The sequence below is a fragment of the Rhea americana genome, unplaced genomic scaffold (assembly GCF_003343005.1).
Source record: "Rhea americana isolate MKP2758 unplaced genomic scaffold, rheAme1 scaffold_47, whole genome shotgun sequence".
Lineage (NCBI taxonomy): Eukaryota > Metazoa > Chordata > Aves > Rheiformes > Rheidae > Rhea > Rhea americana.
This window is the reverse complement of record NW_028186612.1, coordinates 1,831,682-1,855,201: the sequence shown is the minus strand read 5'-3', so window position 1 is coordinate 1,855,201 and position 23,520 is coordinate 1,831,682. Positions and strand designations below refer to the sequence as shown.

Here is a 23,520-nt window from a genome sequence, read left to right as displayed (position 1 = left end):
TTTGCAATAGGAGTAAGAAGCAGTTGCAAGACTAAGATTCAGGGTATCTTCAAATCAAATTCRTAAATCGTTTGGAGTTAGTACTATCTTCTAAAGAATACCAGAATCAGAAACCAGCATCCAGATGGACAAAGATGAATGAGGAGAGTGACTAAATAGCACTAYAACTGAGAAAGAACTAAGCTACTGTTATTCAGGTGATTTGTGCTGCTGTTCGGTGACAGGATGAGTTGAAGAACAAGCGCCGTTCAGGGCAGTACAATGAGGAGGAGGGGGGAAAAAAAAGGAAAGCAGGTACCTTGCTTTTTAAAAATAAAACAAAACCCCCCAATTCCACACCTGTTGGAGAACCATTAACCACTCCTCACTCTTAAAGTTGGCTAAACACAGAACTAGGCAGCYCTGGGATATCCCATAGTCTGCTTCCCTGAAGATCCTAAACATTGAATGAGATAAATGTTGTCAGCAACTGCCTAGGTATGTCCTGCTTTAGTGTAAAACAATATAGACTATTAGCACCTGAATACTTCGAAAGATMCACAATTCCAGGTTTTAGGGCTTAAAAATCTCCAATTCCAAAAACTTTAGTAATACCCCCAAGACTTATAGAAGAAAACCAATAAAAATAGCTGCCTGAAACAACAAAAGATTCAACATTTGTTTTCTTCCTTGTATTCACAGCATGCTTAAAAATCCTGCATTGAATTTTGCTTCTCATTTTGGAGTCAAAGGGTCCTAACAAATGGGSTGGGAAATTAACGCTTATTTTATACTGTAGCTCTCTGCTGGCTTTGTGGGTAAAAAAAAAAAAGTGATTGCGTGAGATTTGAGGCAGACAAGAACTAATGGGCATCTTAAGAAATTTCACATTCCAGAGCTAATCAAAGTAACTCTGCATTTCTTGTTCAGGCAGGCAGGCAAACTCACTTATTTACAAGCAAGAATYGCCCTGAGACTAAACAACTGAGGAATAGGCAACCAATATCAGAAGTCCAACTGAAGTCTAAAAACAGCCTACTGCGCTTAAATCGGTTTTTGGTCATARTTCATGATCTGTATTTTGAGGAAGACTACATCAGCGAGGTTTTGTGAATAAAGGGAGCAACTTCAGACTGCAACCTAACAATGTTTCTATGATTTTCATCACAATGAAGAATGAGTTAAACTGAAGAATTTTCTAAGAACATGTTGAAGTTCCTCCCTTGACAACAAGCAGCATGATTTTTCTCTAAGCATCCCAAACAAAGATCTAATTTAAGATATCGTCTGTCTGGAATGTAGGCATGCTCTTCAAGATTGAGAGAGGCAGGCCACAAAAGACAAGAAACCAAAAATGGTATTAAGCCTTTGAATATTAATATCAGGAACCGTATGTGAGAGGGTTGAGTTCAAGGAACACCAAAGGGAAGTGCTTAATGAAAGAATAAACTAACTTGTATCTTAAGAAATACTGCCTATAGAGAAAGATTGATTAAAAAAATTAGACTGTACAGTTTCTTTAAAGGAAGCATAAATCCTACTACATACGCATATTCTACACACACTTTAGAAAAGAGATATGCATTAAACTCTGTTAGGAATCAATTTAAAGCCAAACCTAAACATGCAGCTTAACTGAAGTATTGTCTAAAACACTAGCATTTTTAATATGCAAATATCTTCACAAGCCACTGCCATATTCTTATTGAGCAGGGCAAGCATCTGAACTTTTTAAGACCTTTTCCCACTGTATACTAAGATTCTAACTTGAAAGCTTCATACATATAATGCTATATGGAAGAAAAAAAATAAGGCATAAGAATAAAGACTTAGGATCAAGTATAATTTTCAATTTTGCTGGAGAAACAGTTTTGTCCAACCAAGTAACGTATGTTTTAGGTGAGCATTTCCAGTATTTCCCATCTCAATTTTTCAACTTTGGCATTAAGCCCTGAATAACTACTTACAATATCCTAACTTTAAGCTTTTAATAATTCAGTACTTACATTTTTATTTTGTCTAGTTGCTCCTAATATACACTACTTCTGCTTTTATCCCTGTGCACATAGACATTTTCTSACTAGCTACTATTGCTATTTCTTCTTACAGTTCATGAATCTTTATGCATATTTTAAGTGATATATTGAAGTCATGTTTGTAATCTATTAWGATATCTATCTATGGGCAGGTGTATTGCTTGAAGCTATACAGAAACAGAATTAGCAATTTCCTAGATAAAGTAGGTAACATCCAATACACATGCAATACAGTATATTCAGATACACTTTTCTGGATCCTAGTTTAGAAATTCTATTGATCCATTCTCTACATCACAATTAACTGCAATTCCCCCCAAAGTTCATCTTTCTCTGAACTCATAATATCCACACTGTACAAAGCGGGTTTTTGTTTGTTTTTTAAAAATCAAGAATACTAGGGAGTTCAAGCAAGGCTATAGAAAGAGATAAGCATGCAACTGCATGTGTAAAACAAAGAAAAGACAAACATTTATCTTCTGTATTAYGCTATTCAGAGCCTTTGATTGCAGGGAACCATGTGATACCTCTGACAAGACAATCCTGCTCCACCTTAAAACGATTCAAAGCATTAGAAGTCTATTCTACAAACTCATTCCTCTAGTAAATTAGGCTGGAATTCAGAATACTCTTTCAAAGCTTATACAGGAAGAGTTTATATACATTTGTTCTTGTGCCAGTGTTGTTTTTCAGCTAATTTTCCTCCTGGTGTTTACCTCCTTTCCATCTCTTCCAGGATGTATTATATAGTGTGATCGTACTCCTTCTTGACTTTCCTGCTATTAAGCCAAGTGAGCAAAGCCTTTTAGCTTCCTACCTTAAGATAAGTCCTATATTACCTGCTCACATGAATGGCCCTCTTCTACACCTATTCCAGTTTGCTCACTTTTCTAGCATCTCAAGTATCTTCTGTCTTTTTTACATTAGCACAAATTCAAACAAGCTCAGCAGCAGAAAAGAATACCACAGTTTAAGGGAATGGYGAAAGCAAGAAAGTTTGACTCCATTTCAGAAACACTCAGTGTCAGAGCTAACTACCCAGTCACAAAACACAAAGGTTTTTTTTTTTTTAAAAGAAGGCTTTTTTTAACTTTAAATTATATAAAAAATAAAACCATTAGTTTAYAGCATACGAAATTTTATTTTTCCCTCAGTCTAATTTGTCAATGCTTTAATATTAGATCAATAGTTCTTCATTTACAAAAAACAGCAAAATTCATATACAATTGACAGAAAGAAATCATTAAAAAGAAAAAAAAAGTTAAATTTATTCAAATAAAATTATAAAATTCAAACGCTGCCTTGAAGATTTCCACAYTACATTCACACTTTAAAATGTTAAACATTGTTGAATTTTAGAAGCATGGAGCTTTTGAAAGCTCCTTGAGGCCAACCTCGGCACCTAAACATCAAACACAGCTCTAACCCGCTCAGCCACTTTGGCTATACATTAATAGTAACCACTAGTGTAATCCTTCCACAGGAGAATTTCCCCCCAAACTTCATGGTCTTCACTTTGTTAGTAAGTCCTTTCTACTCTAAGAAGAGCCACAGCACAGCCCATCACACTGTGCATCCAAAGACAAAACAGTCTCAGTGTGAATAGATACATTTTGTTTCAAGAGGGAAGAACTGTTATGAAGAACTGGACCATTAACCCTTGTACCTAGGTTGGAAATGCTACATTCGTTAAGACTTTTTTTTCCCCCTCCCTGTGTAATGCTAGCACTAGCAGAGTTCTAAGTTCTGGAAGTCAAAATCTTCAAATCAATAAAGTAACTGTAGACAGCTTACCACTACTCAAGTAGTGCTGTTTTAAGCGGTCTGTCTTACAAGAAGGTCCCATACACGAGGCATTGTGATAATCCAGCCTCAAATTAACCAAAACCCAGCATACCTTAGAAGAGGCCCATCTTAAAGGACAGTCACATCTGTTGCCAGGTGGTTAACAAGCACGAAYATCTCTTATGATGGTTTAGCAACAGCTAGAGCAGGCCAACTTGCTCAGTATCATACCATTTTCCTATGCAAGTATTATGTTATCATTCTTGTCACACTGGCATTACTCCAGTTTAAGTGAGGTCACCTTCATTTAGTACTCAGTCACGCCCCAAAGCACTGATTTTTCAAGAGCACTGACTTAATCAGGAGAACCAAGTGTATCAGCTGAGGTTATCAAACTACGAAGATGATAACATTACTCTTTCTGTACCGTCCTCCCTGCACACGTAGGGTAATGGAGTGGTTACCARATAGAATGTTGCAGATCACCACATAAAGTTTTTGAGGAAGAGAATCAATAGCTGCCCTACGCAATCCTGCTAACACTCAGCAAGGCAGTCACAAGTAAGTAACAGTATCTAGTAGTCAGCTGTAAGGCAACACTGATATTGTCATATCTGCCACCTCTATAATTACTCAAACGTRTATCTCTGCAAACTCTGTATCTCTAAATCAGTATGTTAGGGATTCTCAGGACACTTGGAAGTTGAGATGTTACTGTCCAAAGCCTTTGAACTTTAGTGAAGTAGCTGCTTATCAACTGTGATAGCCCACTGTAAACCCAAACAGTGTTAAGTCAAGGAAATACTACATGGAAGTTATTAATGGAATTGGCAGTGGCTCTTACCTGGTGCAGAGAAAAGAAACAGCACTAGAGAGAGTGCCCAGTGTTGGTTATTGTAAAACAGCGTTTCATTTTGGCCACCAGATACCAACAYACATACATACACACACTTGAAGTAACAATGTCTGTCTAGGGGAATACCAAGTTGTCTTAATACTCCTCATGGATGACAGCTGGCTAACAATGACTTTTACTGGGAAGATTCTGTTTGCAAATCATGCAAGCATAATACTACATAATCAGCTCCAACACTTYCTATAAATTCCTGTTTTCAGTTGTTTGCAGCTTTGCCAAAGTCATCATCTGGATYCAAGGTCTCTATGCCAGACATTTTCCCCTAATTTATTATTATTTTTAAAGGAAGCCTCAGCTGTAAAGCCATGAAACTATGAAGATGGCTTCGTTATTTCCAAGAATGAGATTATGGAAAATAAGTTGTTTTGATCACATTAAAATATTCTGGAAGCTTCCCATGGAGAACCTCCTTCATGCCCAAGACCAGAAGCAGAGCCCTCTGCAACAACGATGTAACTTTTGCAACACTAAAACATCACTTACCAAAGGGTTTTTAGGTGCTATGAACATAATATTCCCTAGTCAAGAGAAAGTAGAACTTTCCTCGTTTTGAGACTAAATACCAAATTAAGAGTAGCAGTCATATCTTACGGAGAAGCAGAGAAAGTTAAGACTGGCTGGATAAGGAGTACTGAGATAACAGAAAGAACCATGCACAATACTTACACAATGTAATGATCTATGTGTAAATCTCACGGACAAACAATCTTCGACTAAGAAACAAAACTTCAAATAGCTTCTTTTGCATTGCTCAAATAAGGCTCTATACTTTTATTTGTATGTAATTCTATGCATAATTTCCAACTTTCAACTTGGAAGATGAAAGTTTCCATGAGAAATTCTTCTCTGATGCTACTATTAATTTAAATTGTAAAAAAAGGACACRAAGCTGCATATGACAGCAAGGCACTAGATCATAGTTTCTTGCATAAACTAACAAAGCTGAGAACTTGAATGGCCCAGACACATCATTCTCAGCTCTGGGAAGTGCATCACAGGGAGGTTGGTCATCCCCTTGCTATGTTTGCTGCAAAATGACTGAAAAATAAAAGCTAAGTAAACACAGTGGGAACAGTCGTTGAATATAACATCAAACGCAAGTGTTCRGTATTACTTCACATCAGAAACACAGGAAAATAAAAAGCACAAAAAAGTAATATGATACTTTTTGAAAATCACAGAGGAATCCTGAGGAGAAAAGGAAATAATCCTGACTTCAGACAGTATGATTTCTCTCAATATCAAAACTATTACCTCTGCTTAGTAATACCTTACCACGTTCACTTAGGATTCTAACCTGTTATGGGAAAGGTAACGTAAGGCATCCTCCATTACTACRTACCCTAATACCCCAAAGCACATCTTGTGTGCAAAATACGGTGTCTCTACTTTACAAAGCTCCAGCTTTAACAACTGCATAATGAATGCTTATTAGAAATGAATTACAGTTGCAAAGAGTTCTTTAAGTTTAGTATTTCCTAACCTAAACACTTGACCCTTCAGCCATAAGAATCAAACAAAAGCGTAATATACACATCAACACGCGTAACACTTACTACTGTCTTACAAGACAGTAAGTGTATGCATAACACAYGCATACACTTACTACTAACTTCCCATAACTACTTTTTACCCAAACACCACTTCCGTTTTTATACCTTGATTCAGAAATTCAGTTGACAGTGGGAGGCTAGCAGATAGTAAAAGCTTAATAAGAAACTAGTTTCTAGAAAATCTGGAGAGTAGGGGAGGAATTAATCCAGACTCAACAATTAGTTAAGAGGAAATGCAATTACTAGTGAAAGTACATTTCAAGAGACAGTCAAAAACAAGCATTTGACACAGGAGATGTGTGATACAAAAGAAGAAATGAAGGCCAGAGCATTGCTATGAGAGATTCCATTCTAATGCAAACTGTTAATCATATAACTGTCCAAATGCTACTTTGTGCAACAATCCAAGGAGGTTCAGCACTCAAGAGCCAGTGCATCAGTTCCACAATGCAAATGCTACAACTGCTGAATACAGTTTGCAGAATTGTTTTTCCTGGAYTAGGACACGAGCACTGGAGAAACATGCAATTAACTTAACTCTGTCTGCATAAATTACCTTGCAAAGACTGCTTAGGCTAGCAAATGACAAAGAAAAGTAGTTAATTCTGCTTCATCAATAGTTACTACATTATTGCCAAACTGAACAAATGGAAGGTGGCAGACATGGATATGAGCCAATGCTGCAATAAAACTAGTTTCTAAAATAACATGCTAGAACTACAGCAGTTAAACTCATACAATTGACAGGTACGGGTTTACTACTCTAAAATCRTCTCCACTCCCACAGCACAGGTAGCTGCCACAACACAACCGTTTCTGGAATTCTAGCCTAATAAATTAAAGCTAAGTAGTGTAAATAGTTAACTAAAGCCTTTTTTCCTATTAAGTCTTCAGAATAATTTGCCCTCGTTCCTTTCCAAACTCATCCTACTTTCCAAAAAATAAACCCCYAAAATACTCCTGACATAGATTAGAATCAAAAAAACAGCTCTAGTGTTTGTGCAATCATGTTTTATGTTGAGGTTGAACAAGCAAACAAGTTGGGATACTTTATATATAATCCACACTAATGTATTTGAGGCTATAACGGGAAACTCCTCACCCATCAAGAAGTAGCTTTCTGTTACAGAAGACTTAGGTAGGTCATTCTTATCCCGAAGAAACACTGAATAGGATGAGTTCACTGTATTTTACCTAATAAGAAGTTTTCTGTTTATTTTAAACAAAACATCCTTGATGGTAAGAGACTAAACTTCTTATAAGAAGTTTTTTATTTTTCTGCTCTGGCTGCTGTTGGGAAAAGGTCTTTTACAGAATCCTTCATAAAATAAATATCCACTGGTCTATCCAGTCCTTCCCAGCCTACAGCTTCTCTTATTTCTGGTGTAGGGCAGCTGAGGTTGTTAAACATCATTTCAGTGCAATTTGCTCTTAAACATCACATGAGAACAGTATTATCAAGCCAAACAAGAGAAGCAGACTAGCAACTAACCAACAAAAAGTTATATCAATCCTAGAGAATTTAGTCAGATACATGACAAAAACATGTTTTAAACAAAAAGAAAAAAGAGGAAATCTAGTACTTCTTTTGGGGACAGTAACAGTGTATGCCACACTGTCTACACTCATGAGGTACAGACCAGGGGAAAAAAATAATCCCCTCGAGCTGACAGTACCATTTTATTTAGAAACCATCTCATCAGGCTAGACTGTATATTCATTACAGTGCTACTCAGAGTATAAGTCTTTCATGTACTACTTTTTCAATTTAACCCCCTTAATTAGAATTCAAATTAAATGAATGCCTTCTGCGCTTTCACATTCTCCTGTGTGTAACCTTTGAGAATGACAAGCAAAAATCCATTTTAGTATACTGGAAGRCATTCTCTGCACACACTGAGTGTCACTGTTCAGCTCTTTTTATTAAACTTTGTTTCAAAAGAACTGCAGCATAATTTGATACACAGGATAGTTATTAACTGTTGACAGATACAGAAATTTGAAAGCCAGGAAGGTGAAATATTTAGAAGTAGAGGAAATCAGAAAAGCAGTTTCAAAACAATTTTAGGTATCRCTAGAGAGAGCCCACTTGGAATCTGACACATGATCATCAATTGCAGTGCTGCAGCATCCACTTAATGAAATGTAATTAAGATTTCAAAGAAGTTACCCAGTCTCTGAGCACTTATTACTTGCCATTCAACAAAAATAGTGAGCGCTGTCAGATCTTATTTTATTCCCTCACCGTCAATATTAGCAGAAATTAAACTACAGCATCCAGTCCAAAAATTTAGGTCATAAAACACATGCTGCAGCTTAGAAAATTGGAATGTTGATGGAGAACGATAGCTGCTGCACTTCCTTCCTGTAGAAGGAAATATATCCATATATGAAGATATGCTATATCCTCATACATCACTTTGCACAGTAAGACAGATGTTATTTACATCTTACCTTCTGAATACAGTATTAGACATCCTTTCCATTTGACTTCAAAATCAGGCATAAAACTATGTTTTCATCTAATCTGGAAAGCCAGTGAGGTGACCAACTCCTTTCAATGTTCACATACTATTTTGAACTGGTCACAGGTTTGCTATTAAGCAATCACTTTTGACAGATCCCTGAACCGCTCTCCCCAAACCAGTCCGTGTACCCCCAGGCAAAATCTTAAAGTTAAAAGAATTCAGAGACACTAAAATTAATCAAAAGTTTGAAAACCAGCAACAAACACCAAACTTTTTGAAGAGAAGAAGCCAGGTTATCTTGTTGCAATAATTTAGAGACCTACAGATATTTAGCCAAATCAAGTATCTCCAAACAATACTATATGACATCAATGTTAAAGTTCAAAGGTGTTTCAAAACTGAGGGTTTTTTTAATTAGACATCCTTTTCAGATATAGCAATTTCTGAAGTCTTTAAAATAGTTTTTAAAATGCCTTGTTAGTGAGTCAGCAGGTTTTTAGAATCTACTCTCTAGAAGTAAACAGATTTATACAAACACACACGCACACACACAYATATATATAAAACAATATATAAAAGACAGCTCTTCAGTTTAAATAGTCTAGAATAAGCATAAAATCAAGGCGTAACTAAAAAAAAGTTAAACGGTGCAAGAAGAATAACCACAGGTTAGTAACAAATTCCTATTTATAATTATTCATATTCAAAATTCACAAAGCTGCAAGTATTTCATTACTTTAGAATTCAAGCTGTCTGCACTTCTTAACAAAAAAGAAAATTAAAAACTTAAGAGAGCCAGTTGTTAAGAGCTTCTTCTTCTACACACACACAGTCACACACACACGCTTTAGAATAAAGCTGTTATTTTGTCAGACCACTGCTATCAACTGCAAGAAGTGTGACAGCAACCAAGAAGCTGGCTTATTAGCACACTGGCTTAGACATTTCTTTTCACAGAATGACTCAGCCTACTATTTTCAAAGTTTTCCTTAAATATTTGTCCTACATTTTTAATACCAGTTAACAACTCCAGTAAAACGCATCCCTGAAACTTTTAGCCACTTTACAACAGCGAGTATAGAGATTAGCCGTGCGTCYACTACTGCACCCACCAATCTAATCCTTTCTAAAAATGAAAACTCCAGACGTTAAGCATAGATCTTTCTTAGAAGGGGAGTGAATGCTTTCTTCAAGTTTAGCATTAATGCTTTTCGCTAAGGTACAGCTCAGCGGTTGCAAGATACGTAAACTTGCCTGGAGTTCCTCTATCGGGAACAGCACCCGATCTATGCGGGTTTTAGCAAGATAGCTAAGAACAGGGAAAAAAATGTATAAAAAAGAAAAAAGAAGAAGAAAAAAAAAAGCCGTATAGGAAAAATTTGCTCTATGGTTGTCCATTTTAAACAGAGGTACGTACCCCCGACAAGGAACAGGAGCTTTAGCTGAAAGAGCTTTCACCGCTTGCGTCTAGCCCTCAAAGTCTATATTTGGTATCGCGGACGTTTTGGAGGGGAAAGAGCGTTTTAAAGGGGGCGGGCGGGGGCCGTTAGAGCTGCCCCCCCCACCCCCCGCCGCCGCCCCTCGCGGGCCGCGCGCGCGGATCGAAGCCACGCGTGGCRCGGGCGTGCGCGGCCCCCTACCCGCCCCCGCGGCCCGTCCTCTCACCGCCCTTCCGCTTTTACCTTCATCTTCGAGCTCGAGTTTCTCCAGCATCCCTTCGGAGGCGGCCGGGGGCTGAGAGGGAGCCGGAGCCGCTGCCGCCGCCGCCGCCTGCGGGAGGGAAGAGAGGAGAAGGAGATGAGCATCCAGGCGCGGGCTCAGCGGCGCCGCGGCGGCATCGGCGCAGCCCGGCGTGGCGGAGGGGAGTGGCCGCGCTGAGGGGGCGGCTGGCGCCCTTCCCGCCGAGCGCTGAGGGGAGGGAGGGAGGAGGAGGAGGAAGAGGAGGGCGGGCGGGACGGCGGCGGCGGCTGCCCCTCGGCCTCACACACACACACACACCGCACAGAGCTCGGTGTGCCCTGCCTCTTCACACACACACACACTGAAAGGGGGAGGAACCGGGACTCGCCCTTGCTCCCCCTCCCGGCGGCGGCGCCCGGCCCATTAACCCTGGAGCCCCCGGGCGCTCTGCCACGGTGCCTCCCCGAGGCGCCGCCCCTCCTCCGCGCGGCGGCCGCGGCGGCGGCCGGTCGGCGCCAACGGCGGCCGCGCTTCCCGCCGGCGGCGCCGCGCCTCCCGCCGCGCCCTGCCGCCGCCTCTCCCGCGCCCCCCCCTTCCGCGGAAGGATTGGTACATCCCGTTTTGCTGCAGTCGAGCCCGCTGGTCAGCAGCGGGAGGGGAAGGTAACTACCACTCACACGCGCATAGGGGGAACGGGAAGAGAGAGAGAGTTTTGCTGCCGCCGCTGCCCCCAGGAGCTGGGTAAGGCCGCCCACCTTTCGCAGCGCGCTCCGCGGCCTGGGGTGTTCGCCTGGCCGCTTTAGACTAGGGCGACGTGAAGGGGGAGGAGGGAGGAAAGTCATCCACTCCTCCTCCCCCCCCGCCAGCCGGTATTGGTATGGTCCCGCGCGTTCACCTGCAAGGCAGCCGCGGGGAAGCCGGCAGTTCCACTGCTCCCGTGGGGGGGAGAGGGGGGGGCGCTCTCCCGGGCTTCCTGCGCAGGGGCTTGCCCGTGCGGGGCGGGTCTGACAGGGCTCCCCGGAGCGGGCGGAGCCGCCATGGCGCGGCTGCCGGTGCTCCTCAGCGCCGTGTCCTCTGGGGACAGGTGCGCTCGTTTCCATCTCAGACGCTTCAGAAATTATAAGAGCAGCCCTAATGTCACGGTCTTCCACATAAGTGACGCATTTTTATGGAAAATGGCACTYTGCCGAGGACTGTGCCCCACGTGCCCTCTCATGAGGCGCCCCGGGCTGGTCAGAAGTTGCGGCAGGGCTTGAGCCAGGAGTCAGCGGGTCAAAGCCGACATCACGCTTTAAAATGACACCTAAAGAACCAAAAAACCAGGTCTCCCTGCTGTGGCTCTGGCTGGCACGTTGGTATTTCGGAGCTGAAGCCAGGTGCCCCAGTAAGAGGCAGCCCAAGGCCCCACGCTTACCTGCAAGCACCTGAGCACGTAATTTCCACGGCCCAACCCACTCGCTGTTACCCCTGGCTGGGGATGGAGCTTATTCCCTGGGATTTACTGCACCCAGCTTTAGATGTCCACGTCTGAGCTGGTAGCCAGAGGTACAGCAAAATTAATAGAAACAAGGAAATAACTGAAACAGATTCATCAGGTATCATTTAGATTCGTCATGTAGACGCTGGCACGTGGTAAGTTATACCTGGACCTCTTTGACTGTAACACGTAGGTCCCTACTGACTCTGTGGGAAGCCCAGGGTGACCAGCTCGGACGTGGACTCGCTGGAGTGCATCGTTAGTTGTACAAGTTCCGGCCCTAATTAGCGAACACTTTCTGCCTTTTTTTWAAARRWTTTTTTTTTAATATTAATGATCTGCAGCCRTATTCTCCCCAGGCTCTTACTTTATTGGTTTTTTTTTCCACAGAAACGTACTGTGCCTGCGGATTGTCTGCAAGGCTTGCAAAAAGTCTAGCCTTCTGTCTAGTCACCGCAGAGCCTCAAAGAAAGTATTGTCTGAGAAGCAGATTATTTCTCTGGCCATGGCAACAGATCTTGTGGGCAGACATGCACGCGCCCGGTGCTCCAAAGGGCTCACAGGAGCCATTAGAGGGCATTTAAAATTTGTTAGTCCCCAAGGAAAGGCTCAGACTTCAGAAGTTCAGCAAGCCCTTCGAGGAGGGAAGGGTGAGTGGATCTGGGATAGCACAATACTGCATGTATAACATAGCAAAGCATGAGAGGTAGGGGGAAAAATTATGGGAAACCAGAAAGCTGTCTGTTTACCATCTCTCCAGTCCAGAAGAGCTTCAGACAAGGAAATAACCTCTAGTCTTCAAGGGACAGATGACCRCTGCTTTTTCCCTAGCTGCCTCTTTCCAGGGACACTCCTATGGATAGACTAGGAGGTAACAACTTCTAATTCCCCTTTCCCGTAAAGATCCTTTAGAAAGAAAATCCTAAAATATTTCACTCATAGCTATATTTTAAAAACAAGTAGGAGCGCAATAAGTACTGTAGTTGATCAACCACAGAAGATACCAAGGCAGTTGATACTAATTTGTAATATTTTCCGTCCACTAATTACAATGCTGTAGAAGTTGTTAATTATCTCAGAGAGCTTTAAAAGTTAAATWATTTATCTTTTGTATCAGCTGTCTTGATTTTTGATAAGGGTTTTTTCCTATTTTGTTAACAMAAAAAGGAGAAAAATAGGATGACATTTAATGGAAATAAGTTATTAACTGTCACRATTTTGTTTCTTTTTTAACACAATGGTTATTTACTCCACATACTAGTMTAGTAAATATTCTCATGTCTAGTAGACATAAGAAAAGACAGCTCCAAGGCTGTTTGTAACTGGAAAGTGAATTTTCAAAGGCGTGCAGTGCCTTTCACTTGCTACAAAACACAGATATATGTTTATAAGACACTTAAGCCTATTTCATGCAATGAGCTACATTGCACTGTTGAACCTCAGAGCTTACTACAATATCAGGGTTTTACATTGGCAGAAACTGTATCTAGACTGAGAATACTAAGAGTAAGTCAATACAATTTAAAGGCAGTAATTTAATACATAACAGAGATTTGTAATGGAACCATTGTAGCCATGYGTCTCTGTACTGCTAAAAAATGGGGAAAAAAAGAAAAAAAAAATTAAAGACAGAAACTCAATCCTTCTCTCTGTCTGCCGTACCACAATTTGTTTAAGCCAGTCTTCGTACAAGCTGTTGATGGTGGCTTTCATTTTGCTCCTCACTTAGCATTCTGGCTTCTTCTTTTGTGCCTGTAGACAACACAGCAAGCCAGGACAGGGAACTTTGTCCATCCGGCTAGTTTTTAGCTGCCTGAGAAGATTAGTTTTCATTCAGGTCAGTTTGTGATCCAGCTCACTGTGCAGTTGTGCCAAGTGGCACTGGCAAAAAGGGATGCTAAAGGCAGATGTGACAACGGGACCAGACCTTCTGGAGACAGCCCACTCTTAGCTTAGTTCACAACGAACATGACAGTGGTTTCACCACTGATCTATTATACAAATTAGCAGATATTTTGAAGAGTCTTAGATACTAGCTCTCTCTACGAACACTGCCTGCCGTATTACAGAAAGATTACTGGTTGAAGGTAGGGAAAAGATCTGTCTTTCAAAGCAGCTATAAATCCCACTGAGATGATGTTATATGATGGTGTAACATTCCAATATCTGTTTATTCAGACCATTTGATCTACTGCCACAAGAGGTTTCTATTAACTATATCCTAGGGATTTGTCTAGATTAGGATTTGAATGTTTGGTTTCGATGACAGGTAATTCTTTTTAACTGTTTATGATACCAATGTGATGAGACAATATATACTCTGTAYACTAAATATTAAACAAAAGGCACTTTTAGATGATAAAAGTTTAGGATAAAAATATGTATAGAAAAGAAACTGCCTGAATAAATTTCTTCTTTGCCAGGTTTCAGTTCAGTCCTTACAGGGGCATTACTTGCGCTTAAAACCAGGGACCTATGACACAATGCTGATACAGAAGTTTAATATAGCAGTGCCAGCAATCTTTGTGAAGGCAAAGTAAAACAAATAAGTCAAGGTTGATACAACAACAAAAGTCATAAAAAGGTGGATGTAAACAAAAGAGGTTGTAGGACTTCTGGGAAGGCTAGGACTTAAAATTTAATAGGTAACTACTTACTTTGTCTATCTCTGCTTTTTTTTTTTTTTTTTTTTTTTTTTTAATTTTCTAGGGTAAAGGCAGTTACTCATACTCTGCAAAAGTAGAATCAGTCCTGTAGGTTATATATGCACTTAATGATGAATATGTTAAAACATATCTGATGATAYGGGAGATCTCTTTTATGGCTTATTAAGGGAATATCTTTATTTTCATAAGAATATGCTAAGTATTTAATCTGTAGCAACAGTTCAGGGATATGAATAGCAGTTAACATCAACAGAAAACTATTTTTTGAGGTAGTTTCCTGCCAGTTTACCTCCCTGAATTAGCAGGAATACATGCATTGGGACAGGGGTGGGGATCTGTCAGTGGCCGTTACCAGACCAGAGCAGCTCTATCAAAATGTTTAGAATGAGATTCCTCTCACCTTCACTTACACATCTCATCAGAGTTTAGTTAGTAGTTATTCATAGTGGAACTACTCACCCTAGGCTGCTTCTCACAGCCAGTGGAGAAACAGCCATTTCTAGGACATTATTCTCGTGCTCTATTTTAGACAACTRCTTAAGATGAAATGAATTGGCATGCTGGACTCCATTCACTTTACCGACTAGAGCTCTACATCTTCATTTGATCAGATTATTCCACTTTATAGTATTTATTTCTAAAGGGGAGGGGAAAGGGAACCAAGGAACTATAAACTAGTCAGTGTAACTTTGATTCCAAGATATGTAAGGGAACAAATACTCCCATTTTTAAGTACAGGACAGAAAGTTCATCAGTAACAGCAAACATGAATGAATAACACCAAACTGATCTCAGCCATCTTAATAACAGGTTAGAAGTTTTGTGGTAAGCAGATGTAGCATATGTTGTATAGCATGAGTTAACAGGGCTTTTGACACTATTTAGCATGATGTTCTCCTAAGCAAGCCAGATAGCCTAGATGAAACTGCTGCTAGAGGACAAAAACATGTTCCCAAGGAAGGTGGTGACCTTTCTTTATCTATCTGGAAGGGTTTATAAAAGGGTGCCAAAGAGATCTCTATTCTGTCTAATATTCAGCATTTTTACTGATGACTTGATGAAGGAATAATGAATAAATGATCATTACATTTTCAGTTAACACAATGCTAAGAGAGGCTGCACTTCTAGGGATAGTATTAGAACTTAAAATAACCTCAAAAATTCCAGCAATGCTTGAAACAAACAAGTTGTGTTTTGATATGGGTAACTAGAGAGCATTAGACAAGTAAAAAAATAAGGACATGCAAAAATAAAATGGGGAAAGACTGGCTTACAGCAGTTGCACAAGGAAAAGATCTGTGAATGAAACTAAATATGAGACAACAGTATCAGATCCTTGGAAAAAACATCACACTGTCTACAAACATGTTACAGATAAGACAGGAAGAGCCTATTCTATGCAGCCCAGGTTACATGCCAGCTGGGATACTGCATTCAGTATTGGCCACTGAACTCAAGAATGAACCAAGAGAGTCCAGGATCTATGAGGTCAAAAAACATGACAGGTAACAAAAGACTTGAAAATCTTCCGATTTTCTTACTTTAGAGAGAAAGAGGGAGAGAGAGGGAGAGAGAGAAGATGACTGTAGGGAAATATAATAATCATTTCCCATAGTTGCAAGAAGGAAAGTGATAAACTGTTTTCTGGGTCCACTGGTAATGGGATAAGAAGTTATCGGCTTAGCCTTCAGCAAGGAAGTCTTAGGCTGGAGTTCAGAGAGCTTTCTAAATATAAGGATGGTGAAGAACCAGCATGCCTTGCTGAAAACAGAACAGTGAAAACTCTACCAGACTGGAGYTTTTTGGCAAAAGATTAGAAAAATATTTGTTGGGAATTATGTACATTTAGTTGATTCTGCTATGGAGGGAAATGAATTTTCAAAGGCCCTTCTAGAATTCTTTTATTTCTAAGTTTTCCAGTCTTTAGAAAAGTATATTTAGTCTTAGTATGAGAATTCAGTGAGAAATCTTTTATGTATGTTTCATACAAAAGCCAGAGTTTTCTGACAATCTAACACAAATGYGCTTTGCTTTGCTTTTCCCTCTCCAAATCAAGTAGCTTTAATTCTAAATAGGAAAAATACTAAAGCAAGTATTATTTGAGTAATGATAAAGGTTACATATTAGTCTTTGATGACAGGTCAGGAATTGAAAAGACAACCTAAAAAGAAATGCTGCTGCAAATCATAAGTCTGTGTGGAACAGGCTTATTCARGCACTGCAAGAAAAGTGTTAGCTGCCCTTCAGTATGAAATATGCATTCCCAGGTAAATTCAGAGCTGCTTGTCACAAAGCCTTTCCTGACTTCTGATTGCTCATTTCATTCTGATCAATGAAGGCAGCGACACTATTAATACCGATATGCTAGTGGTGCTGCTTGTACAACTCACAGTTCAGCAGTAAAACTGAATGCCCTTCGAAGTACTTCAGAAGAAAAAAAAAACCTACTTGCCTTATAAAAGCTAATGGATTGAAGAGCAACAAGAAGGAATTCCCATCTAAATGCAAATCAAGGCATACCCATTTTGAATGCAAGAATAAACTACAAATGGTAATTTTCCCACCATTTGCTAGTGCTACTTACTACAATTACAGTTTTATACAACTCAAGTAGTTAACAGCCCTTTTCGTGATGAGCTGTCAATGAACATTTTAGAATTTTTCCAAATTTATGTCAGATATGCCTACTCTGTAGCAGTCTGTTTGCACAATGTAATTTAGAACACTTATTCCTTATTTTTGATTTAATTTAATCTGGTTTATGAAGCAGAAAAAGATGAAAGTTATCAGAAAAAAAGGTTTCATCTGCTGGTTAAACTGTAAATCAAACTTCTTGTTTTCTGCTAGAGTGTGGTAACCGATATCAGTGGCTTACAGCAGCTTAAAGCACCAGAATCAGCAATGCTGAGATCAGGATCCCATCTTGGATCCCTTCTGTATTTAAAAATGCTACATGCACGGTGAACAGGGATGACTAAAGGTGATGACACTCGGCGAGCATATTATGTGGTTACAGAGTATGGTTGGTCCCAGTGTGGAGCTCTGGGCCTGGTTTGGACACAGAGTCCTCCTTCMTTCCAAGATCTTGGAGTAAACAGAGCAGCTGTGCAGTGTACATAGAGTTTCTACTACTTACTCTAAGGAATCTCTGTTTACCATTAACTCTAAACAGTCTCACCAAAYAAACTAGCAAGGAACGGGACGTCTCATACAAAATCCTGAATTCAAGCTTTTTCTTCCTGCAGCAGGAGGAAATGCAATCAGGTTTGTTCTAGTCTTAAAAAGCTTTTGAAATAATAAATGCCATAATCATTTCAGTGTCTACTGTGTATAAAGGAACCTGGGTGACAACTCTTGAGATTTGAGTTTTTTAGAAGGCAACAACCTAATCCTGTACCAGAACTCAGCATTGAAAATCCACTCCGTAGCAGCACCCTGCGTTCCCCACTGGATCATTACTGGTGTCAGTTCAGCGCTCTGTTCCTAATCTGCCAAATCCTCAATGAGTTAGAGGCGCAGTGTTGTTTTTACAGCTTATAACCGATAACTAACCTCCCATTGCAGGTGTCCTCAGACGTTACAGTAGCTATTATATTAATTACTTGATGCAATTAATTGATTAGTGACAGGCAGTTGCAGTTGAGGGTCTTTAATAAGTTAAATGGATTGCTAAGTGAAACAACAACAAAATGYAGCCAAATTGAAACAAGGAATATAGGAATGGGTTTAGTGCTAGGGAAGATGATGAAATGGACAATTTACATTTCTCTTAAATCTTCACTGCTGTTCTAGTACTGAATGTTAAGATCTATATAACCAGACAACATGGTAACTAAAATGTGCAGAGTGATTTCACTTTTTTTTTTTTTTTTTTTTTGGAGACCCCTTCCTAAATATTTCCATGTGGAAATGAATGTGCAGTTTAATTCCAATGAGTTCTGCCACTGACTTAATTGGATAGATTTTCATTACATGACTTCCCTTAATTTTATATGAAAAACACAAAAAAAAAAAAAAAAGAAAAGAAAACCTATCTAAGCACAGTGTCCTACAACCCCTTCTCATTTCCAGTCTGAAAAAAAAAAAGTCAGTGATGGAATTTAAGCACCTTTAAAAAAATAAACTTCAAAGGAAGTAAAAGACCAAGGTATAGTSTAGATTCCCAAACTAAACTCTTAAAGACAAGTCCAGACAGAAGCAGAAAAGAGTAAGGATGTGTTAACATAACTGCTAATAACAGCTATATGTCTGATTCTGGTATCACTGCAGCTCAGATAAGTCAGATTTTATATTAAAGAAAGAATATCAAAAAGGAAGTCTCTAAATAAGCCTTTGTGGACAACATCATTAATTCCTCAGATTACTCTCGTAGAATATAGGTGGAGTCTGAATCAATATTATCAGCATGATACATTATTAATCAAATAGCAGAACAATTTCAATTCTGTCCCTTTGAACACAAAGTTCAAAAAGTTACATACTTGTGAGGAACTGCCTTGAGTTGGCTTGTTAAGAATATTGATGTTACAATAGGACCACTTGATTCTGCAAACACATAGGAATATAACTTAAAATTTCAGACTATTCTAGATTTTTTTAAATGTAGTTTTCTTAAATATTGGTTATTGTATATACTTAAAAACTTATTCTTTGGCTGTTTTYACACATATGCTTGAGTGTTCCTGAGTCTGTTTGAAATGGGTCTTATCTGTTACTACACTGAATTATGGGCATGGTTGCAGGGAAGAGAAATTTACTGCAGGAGGGAGCTGTAGTAATCAGATAATAAGCAAGATTACAGTAGTTATGTGTGGTTGTGACAAACATACTGGTTTGATTTAGAAAAAAAAAACAGATTAAGATAATACTAATGGTGACAAACAGGTAAGCACTATCTTGTTTAAAGTGGATGGAAAAAAAGAGTAAGAATGAGCCTGCACTTCCTTAGGGCTTCATTTACTGACATTGAATACAGAAGGATTACCTGTGTTAGTTAAAGTTAAGAACTTCTTACTTAAGTACTTTAGCTGGATCTAGGCCAGAATACTGCTGAGTATGCTACAGAACTGAAGCGATCCTGAATAACAGATAAAAAAAAAATAGAGCCAAATTTGATTTAAATAAATGCATTTACTGTATACCACTTCTCTTTCTTCATCTTAGTGTTATATTTCAAAGCTTCAGTCATGGATAGTGACTTCAGTGTACAAACACTATTACACCAGCTTTAAATGATGATGCTTTTTAAAACTGAAAACGAATTATCTTTTCCCTAGCAAAGCCAGAAGTTACTTGGTACCATGCTTCAGGCTTGAGTAAACCCTGCAAAATTTTAGTAACTTACTAATAACCTACCCTTAAAATGTAATTTTCATGATCATGGCTAAACGTAGCAAATGTGCTATTCTGTAGCTGGACACTTTCTGCCCAGATTATCCCRGCTGAGGATCTCGACTGCTGCTGGACAGCATGCTGCTCGTGGGCCAGGGGGTCACGCAAAGTCACAGTGACTGCTAGCAGCCCAGGGCTCTGCCTGGAATAGTCAAAAGCTGTCTCTTGAGGTGGACAGAGATTATGAAGCATATTTCATTGCAATTATGGGAGCACATTAAACTCCTGAGACTATCTCGTACCACTCAGGGTCTGTACATTTGCAGTAGATTTTGTGCCCTCCCAACAGCGGACAAACTACGGACCTGATATTGCCTCTTAACAGCGAGCCCATGGTTGACCTGTTACCTCCAGATATGTCATTTTTGCCAAAAAGGTATTTTTCAGGTGGCATCGAATATATGTAGCTTTAGGACACTAACCTTTTTCATGAGTTAATTCCAGATCTGTTGCTGATCAATCCAGGCCTAACTTTTCTGTGCTGCTTTTCTGTTACTGTTCTGCATAAAAGAAATCTGCAATTTCTTTTAGAAAGAAATAGCAACATGCAATAGATACCTTCCTTCTCTCATGCATGCTTTCCCTTTTGACAGCCTTTTAACATCACAAATATCTTTTTGCTGTTTCAGGTAAGCTACAAGTGAAACCAGATCATCCTACAGTATTGGTTCTGTGGTTTGACACTGTCTGGAAGGGACTGAGGTGAAGACTGTACTAAGCAAGAAGCATATCCAGTGTCTCAGCTAAGTGTATTATGATTGCAAACAATACTGTAAAGTGACCTAGAAATACTGGTAAGGAATTCTTCTGTATTGCCTGAACCAGTTCTAGAAAAAACTCAAATTAGTTCATTGGTAAGGACCTGGGATACACCTTCAGCAAGTTTGCCACAACTCACATTACTGCAGAGCTTGTGTAGATGTGGACTGAAAAGTCTGTGTAATCATGGTCAGTGGTATGGGTGCGTATAGGGTGGATACGTCAAACACTGAATTCACAAGCACCTAAACTTAGATGTAGACTTGGTCTGTAATTAGATGTCTGCTAAGACCCCCAAATATTTCTTGACATGCTTCCCAAGGGTGATTTGTTCTAGCTTATCACACGTTCTTAAAATATGGAAATAAAGCATTACATTCAATATTTAACAGCCAATTTGAGAAGGCTTCTGTACATAGTATGGTATATCCCATCATTAGCAATAAGAAAACAAACTTTAAATTGTCATTACAAGTATGGTACTAGTTGAGCCATGAGAGAATCTAGCCTTTCTGAAGTCAATGGAAACTTTAGCATCGATTTCAGTGGAGTTAGGATTAAATTCTACCTACTGTACATTAAACTAGATGTAAGATCTATGAAGATCCCTCTTAATTTCTGAAGCACACTTTTAAGTAGAAGACTGGAAATTCAGAATCAGTTTCATTTAAATGAAGAAGTACAGTTCAATATTAAATTATATAACTCAATCAGTAGTTTGAGATTTAACTGGTTGTTTCTGCCTAAATTAACGTATTTCAAAGCTAATCATCTTTTGAGACAAAGAGCATCATCTTTTGAGATGAAGAGTTCTCAAAGCTTTGGACTCTTGTACCAAGGAGACTACCTGTGTCCTCTGCCATCTGCCACAGGGGTAGCCAGTGAAAGTGCTCACAGAGGAGTAATAGCAGTAGTTTTTATTTTATTTGGTTGATATTTTAAGCTTTTGGGAAAGGCATGCCAAGCTTAGAATAGATGTCTGGCTCTAGATCTCTAAAATTAGTAAGTATTTATTTAACATTAATAGACTTAAGTAGACACTACATTGGTTCATGTTTTTAAAGTAATTTTCATGGCTACTCATATTTTTAAAAAAAAGTAAAAATGAGCAAGTCTGCTTTCCAATATAAAAGCATCAAATTTGTGGCGTGTGTGTGTATGTATATATATATACACACACACACACACTAATCTGTATCTGATGTTCAGGACAGGATCCTATGATAATTCTTGATAACTATCAGTTCTTGAGAATGTCTGAATTATTTTAAATGAAGCTCTAAATGTAGATATCAGAAGAGCAGCCTATTTTAGAGTGATCTTCTGTGTAAATCTTTACATGTGCTCTGAAAATGTGGTAGCTTCCTACACATTATTATAGTCTCTAATGTAAAAGCTGACTGCTACAAACTTTAAATACAACATATGCTATGTACAGTTAACTTATTTTAAACTGCTTACAGCTCTCATTCTAAAAATATCTTAGTACTGTAGAATTTTTTCCTGTATTTATCATCATATCATCTCTTTGAAGTAGGGAAGTGTTGCCCCCATTTTTATAAATGGGAAACTGAGAGACCACGTGACTTACTTAGGGTCACACAAGAGATCTCTGAAAGGGCAAATCGTTGTAGCCACTTCTCTCTGATCTCAGGAGCATGCCCAAGCTCCTGGCACCATATTTTTCTCTTTTTTTAATTTCTGTTTTCCTTAACAACTCTGAAATGCTCTTTGAATTCGAGATTTATTCTCTAAAATGGCAGCAGTCAAATATGCGGGACCCTAAAGAAAAGAACATAGGCTGAGGACATCTTTTTCTTTAAAATACAACCTCTAAAATTTGGATAATGGAAGAAACTGCTTGATGATCAGCTTGTATTATGTCCTTTTGTACTACAGCAGTGCTCATCAGCATTTTGCTGTCTCTTTCCGAAGGCATATTCCAGGAAGGAGGGCTGCGCACCATCTGCAGAAATGGTTCCTCACAGCGGTCCCCCAGAAATAGCTTTGCAGCGTCCTTTCTTTGCGTGCAACAAGTCTATTGGGATATGCTCCTGTGTGGCCAGTGCGCTTAAGGGAGAGGGGCAAGAGAGGAATCTTTTGTCTCATTTCATAAAGCTATTTCTTCATCAGTAGCTGTTTCCATTTCCGTGGGGAGCTGGGTGCTGAGGTCGTACCACTGCGAATGTTTCCAAGTAAACATGATCCCAACACCCAAAGCTTGAAAGGCCAAACACACAATGCCAGGCAGATAGCAATCTTGCAGCTGCTGCTCTCACGCTACTCAGCCATCAGCTATTCCCCACTGTTGCCTGGAGCTCTCTTCCCTTCTGATTCTTGCGCTCTTTCCCTCTTCTAGTTTTTCCAAATCTTTGGTGTTTTCCCCAAGTCTTTTCCACCCTCAGCCTGTCTAGTCAGCTTATTTTCTCATCTCCAGTATTGCGGTAGTTATTTGTAAATTTTTTAATAAGTAATAAAAATTGTACAAAGACCCAGATCTAGCAGAGAGGCTAAGCACCCATGTAGCTTTAAGTGTTCTAGTACAGTTGACTTTAACAGGACTACCAACATACTTAAAATTAACCCCACATTTAAGTGCTTTCCTGGATCAGAGCCATAATGACATTAACATTAACCAAAACAAAATACCATCCTGGACTCAACAACATAAATACATAGCAACCTCAACCAAATGCTGCACTGTAACCTTCAGACTACCTTTCTTCAATGCCTTTTGTCATTGCTAGCTGTGTTATGACTACACTTAAAATCTATTCCGCAAGCGTATGCTGGAAGGGGTGCTTAGGAGC

General features: G+C 39.4%; 1 protein-coding gene and 1 long non-coding RNA gene across 7 annotated transcripts in view; one reads left to right on the top strand and one right to left on the bottom strand.

Annotated features, from left to right (window-relative positions):
* Window positions 1–23,520, bottom strand: part of PRKAG2 (protein kinase AMP-activated non-catalytic subunit gamma 2) — a 215,860-nt gene that overhangs the window by 41,230 nt on the left and 151,110 nt on the right. For 4 of the 6 annotated variants that reach the window (XM_085316450.1, XM_085316452.1, XM_085316453.1 and 1 more), the window contains one exon: window positions 10,420–10,507. In XM_085316450.1, coding sequence (XP_085172576.1) covers window positions 10,420–10,507 — 88 coding nt within the window. Of the gene's footprint in view, window positions 1–10,419; window positions 10,508–23,520 lie in introns of those variants that run through there. The other 2 variants (XM_085316451.1, XM_085316455.1) reach the window with 2 other exon arrangements.
* Window positions 11,092–21,784, top strand: LOC146589283 (uncharacterized). The gene is made up of 3 exons (XR_014897206.1): window positions 11,092–11,158; window positions 12,655–12,765; window positions 20,581–21,784. It is a non-coding gene; the product is annotated as an uncharacterized LOC146589283 (long non-coding RNA).